Raw genomic sequence first — 5,469 nt, forward strand, 5'->3', positions numbered from 1 at the left:
AAGATCAAATTTCATTAAATACATGTGTGAAATTCTTAAGAATGAAAAATGTGATTGAAAGACAGACAAGTATTCCAAGTATGTAATTCCAGAATTTCTATATGTGATTTTTTTTAACCTTGATTTCTCTGTTTTAAATGTCTTGGTATAGGCTTCCAGCTTCTTTACATCCAAAAATATAGATAAAAAAAAATTCCTTGGGAATTGAGGCTCAGTATTATTATAATATTTACTTTGTAAATACCTGTGACTTTTTTCTATTTTTGGAAGTGATTGTCTCACCCTCCTAAGCAGAAGAAAATGGATTAAATATTAATATATAGAGACAGAGTGTAGAAAGGCAGTTTTTCCACTGAGAATAGTGAAAATGTACTTTACATTCACAAGGCAAGCACTTAAGATATCTTTCTAAAACTCATTAGCTGTTTGAACACTCTCTTCATTGCCATCTTCATTTCTTGATTCCTGAATGTATAGATCACAGGATTCAGAAAAGGAGTGATGACTGCATCAAATATGGCCAGAAATTTATCCAGATGTATGGAGGGAGAAGTCCATGTATACACAAATATCAAAGGACCAAAGAATAAAACCACTACTGAGATATGAGCTGAAAGTGTGGACAGGGCTTTAGAGAAACCGCCTGAAGAGTGCTTTTGTACAGATATTATGATGACAATATATGAAATTATCAATATGAAGAAGGAGCCCACAGAGATGAATCCACTGTTGGCTGTGACCATGAATTCTAGTTTATGAGTATCTACACAAGCAAGGTTGATGAACCGGGGAAGGTCACAGTAGAAGCTGTCCAACACATTTGGTCCACAAAAAGGCAAGTTTATGACAAAAACCAGCTGAACCAGAGAGTGTATAAGTCCAACTATCCAAGCAATAACTACAAAGAAGAGACACATTCTTGGGCTCAAAATGGTCAGGTAATGGAGAGGTTTACATATGGCTACATATCTATCAAAAGCCATGGCAATGAGTAAAACCATCTCCACACCACCAATAACATGGATGGAGAAGATCTGAATAACACAACCTGTAAAGGAGATGACTTTGTGCTTTCTGAACAGATCATAAATCATCTTGGGTGAGGTAACAGAAGAAACACCTAAGTCAATGAAGGAGAGGTTAGCCAACAGAAAGTACATTGGAGTGTGTAAGTGAGGGTCTGAAGCCACAGTAAAAATGATGAGTGAGTTTCCCATCATGCTTGCCACATAAAACACAGAGGAGAACACAAAGAGAAGAAGCTGGATGTCCCAGGAGTTGGTGAGTCCAAGAAATACAAACTCTGATACCACAGAGAGGTTTGCTCCCCCCATTAGCATGTATGTCAGTACTACCTGGAGAAGGAAACAGGAAAAATATAAATTATATTAATATAATATACTAATAGCCTATATTAATAGAATATATCAAGAAGAAATGTGAAATTCAGTTTACATTCTAACATTAAAACCAAACTAAAGACAGATACATGAAAAATGAGCACTACTTAATATTGTGGAATGAACTTAAAAATAAAAGTAAGTATCACTTTATACCTGTTAAAGACTCTTTATCCAAAGCTCAGAGTAGATGTGAAAAAAAAAATAGATCTATCTGTAAGTTTTTGATATGCATATAAACTAAGGCACCATAACAAAAAAATTGTATTGCAACCGTAAAATTTCAAAATATAGTAGCTTTGAAATAACATACTCACTTATTAGGCATTAACCATGTTTTCGGAATGGAGAGGAAAGGAGGGAGGGAAAGAGGAACAGAGGTAGGAAGGAAGAGAGGGAGGGAGGGAGAGAGGGAGAAAGGGAGAGAGGGAGAGAGAGAGAAGGAAGGGGGCAGAAAGGAAGGTAAAGAGGGAAGGAAGGATTTTATTAAAGCTAACATGTGATTAAGCAATACTCAATTTTACACAACTTATGCAACCCGAAGAAATTACACCATCATATGCAAATGAATTCTTCCCATTTTCCTTGCAACATCACTTACAATAATCAATACAGAAATATCTAAATTCTCATTGACTGTTGACTGAACAGTATATAAACAGAGACTAACATATAGACACAATGGAATATTCTTCAGTGTTTTTAAAAGAAGGGAATCCTGTTTTGTAAAAATCTGCCTGTTCCTAGGAGTCAATGGTACACATGAAATTAAAGAGACACGAAAGTCAGTACTGACATTCTCACAATTACATAGAACCCAATAACACCATGATCAGAAAAGCAGTGAATATATGTTGTACCATATATGTCTTAGGATTTTACTTCTGTGAATAGACATCAAAAACAATGCAAACTTATAAGGACAACATTTAATTAAGGCTGGCTTACAAGTTCAGAGATTCAATCTATTATAATGAAGGCTGGAGCAAGGCAGCATCCAGGCAGGCATGGTACAGGAAGAGCTGAGAGTTCTAGATCTTCATCTAAAGGCCACTAAGAGAAAACTGGCTTCCAGCTTCCAGGCAGTAAGAATGAGGGACTCAAAGTCCATGGCCACAGTGACACACTTTCTCCAACAAGGCCACACCTCCTGCAACAAAGCCACATCTTCATATAGTGCTGGCTCCTGAGCCAAGCATATTCAAACACTAAAATGTAAAAAAAAAAAAAAAAAAGATAGTTGGAAAGTGGAAAGAGAAGATGTTGGTCAAAAGATACAGATATTCTGCTAGGATCCTCTGTTTCTGAAGATCCATCATGGATCATCATAACTGTGGTTGACTGTGTTTCAAACATGGAGTGCTGTGCTAAATGTTTTAAATGGGATTGTCAATGTTTTCACAGGAAATAAATTTATGAGACATCTAAGTTGTTTGGTTTAATTGTTTCACAATGCACATACACATCAAAACATCACACTGGATTCTACATAGAAATAAGAGTTAGTCATGAGTAGGTTATATCTTAATAAAACTGGAGAGGGGAAACCACCTAGGAATCATGAAAAGTTGGCCAACCACACAGGGAAGTGGGTGGCACTTGTGCACTGTTATCATATTATCTCTCTGAATTAACTCTCTGAATTTCAAGTTCCTCTGTTGCCCTCACAGTGGGTACACATACATTCCTTTTGAGAGAGAAGGCTGGCCAACAGGGAAATAATTGATTTTTGTTTCAAGATTAATTACAGCCTGGTCCACACATGAAAACAACCTCCTTTTCAAGTCCAGTAACACAATCTTATGCTGGCAAATAAGCCCTTCTTCCACCCTCAGACTTCTGGAAAACAGAGAACATCAAGGTTTATTAAATGATTAACCAAACTGTGAGGTCTTTGTATTATTAGCATTTATTATTTATTTTAAGTTTGAGATTATAATCCAGTCATATCACTTTTCTTAATCCTTTTCTCCATCAAGCACTCCTATACACATCATCTTGCTCTCTTTTAAACTCATGGCTCTTTTTATTTTTTTCTGCTATCCCTAAAATTGACTAGATCTTTTATAATACTAACCAAATACTAAAAAGCATATTGAATGCAAATGTCATGACATATGTGTATTTGTATTATCTGAAAGAATTAAGAAGTGAGGTGTAAGCCTTTCTGTAACTGTCAGTTCCCAGTGTGCATTATGTCAGACACAGAAATCGTAGGTGCTTAGAAATATTTCTATCATAACAAAACTAAAATGCCTCAATTTACACTCAACACATTAGTCCATGGAACAGTAGAGGTAGGTTAGAATCACTATGCTGGAGTACATAGTATGTTCCTGGAAAACAACAATCTAAAAGGAACAATGTAGTAAACTACATTATGTTCCAACACTGGTGACAAAATTCAACATATTTTATTATAGTTACTCAGTAAAGAAACATAATACAATAAACATGATAGAGCTTTGAATTCTGGTCAAAAAATTACCACATGGTTCATCCACCATCAAATTAGTAGTAGGTATAAGCCCCTGACTCTCAGTCTGTTTGTCTATTGAACACATTTTTAAATCAAAGATTTTATAATACAATTAGTAATAACATAATTAAAGAACATAAGCACATATCCAGCATGTAAGTATTCCATATAAAACTGTTTGGTAAAAGTTAATCTTACTTTACATTTTCCATATGCACATGAATGATCTGGACTCATGGTATAAAAGAATGAATAGAAACAAAGTATTAGCAAGCTGTGAATATCAAAAAACTTCACTGAAAGACATTCTAAAATATATTAACTCTTTTCTTTTAATAAGAGATTTTTCAAAATATAAGGGGCTCCTATTTGACAATATATAATATCCATATTATTTTAGTAAGTAAAACATAAACTTAAATCTGAAATTATTTGCTTTCAAAGAACATTAGTGTGCCTCTTTAAGTGTTTGCTTCAAATCCAACTCATTAAAATCCCTTCCCAAATAGACCATAATGTCCATAAACCTAAAGACTACAACATTCTTCTAGCCAATGTGCCACAGAACTCATAACCATAGAACATGATATGAAGTTTTGTTGAAACATAAAAAGGGCATGTTAATGCTTAAAACAATAAAATGTGTTATTATGTAGTCACAGAAGATACAGAAATAGACTGACCATAATTATAAAGTGATAATTAGAAATTATGGGATTATAGATGTAAAGATTTAGAGAAAAGGTAGAAATAAGTGAGATTAAAAGAAAATCTAAAAACATTCCTGGGGAAATTGAATAGCATGTGTACAACTATGAGGAGAAAAAGAAACCAGATAGCTTTAGAAAAATTATGGATAATTTATGGGGAATGACAAGCATAGATTTTCAGAGCTATTCTTTTGAAACTATGTAATTTTAACAATAATATACAGTAACTTCAGTTATGTTATACATAAGTATCTATTGGCATATGCTCATTACACATAGTGATAGGTTTTTAGCAAGTGTCAATGACACTCTTCACACTGGAACCCTTCCAATAACCTTAATTCTGTTCTAGAGATGATTAGAATATGCCCAACTCTTAAAAACTCAATAGATAGGAAAATATAACTTTTATGATTTCAGTTTTTGTATCAATAAATACTTCCTGATTTTTCAAATAGAAGAGGCTAAGATTATTCATAAATCATCAGAGAATTGAATAGGTAATTATCAGGTATGCTAAATAAAAAATATTATAAAGCTATTTGGTGTTTACTGATGCCTTTTACATTTCCCCAGGTAACAAGATACTTCAGCTCAAACTAAAAATCAACAATGTTTCTAGTAATAAAATAGCAATGTTAATAAAGTTTTTACAAGTAGATCTGTGCTGGTCAGTTGATTTTGCTAAATGCTATCTATTTGCTTTAGACTGGCTCAACCAGTTTAATATATAACTCAAATTCATAGCAATTCTAAAAGCAGTCACATCTATAAATAAATCACTATTCTTTTTTTTTTTTTTTTTTTTTTTTTTTTTTTTTTTTTTTTTTTTTTTTTTTTTTTTCTGGCTAGGGTGCAGTTTCTGGAATATAATCACGCC

General features: G+C 33.4%; 1 protein-coding gene across 1 annotated transcript; it reads right to left on the reverse strand.

Annotated features, from left to right (window-relative positions):
• Positions 1-395: 395 nt before the first annotated feature.
• Positions 396-1,340, reverse strand: LOC110289502 (olfactory receptor 4F3/4F16/4F29-like). Its single transcript, XM_021155730.1, has one exon. It carries the CDS (start codon positions 1,338-1,340, stop codon positions 396-398), a length of 945 nt encoding a protein of 314 aa, XP_021011389.1.
• Between the last annotated feature and the right edge of the window lie 4,129 nt (positions 1,341-5,469).

The sequence above is a fragment of the Mus caroli genome, chromosome 2 (assembly GCF_900094665.2).
Source record: "Mus caroli chromosome 2, CAROLI_EIJ_v1.1, whole genome shotgun sequence".
Taxonomy (NCBI): domain Eukaryota; kingdom Metazoa; phylum Chordata; class Mammalia; order Rodentia; family Muridae; genus Mus; species Mus caroli.

Bases quoted from the DNA above. Each gene is read 5' to 3' on its own strand.
- LOC110289502 (XM_021155730.1), bottom strand. From the start codon at position 1,340: ATGCTAATGGGGGGAGCAAACCTCTCTGTGGTATCAGAGTTTGTATTT.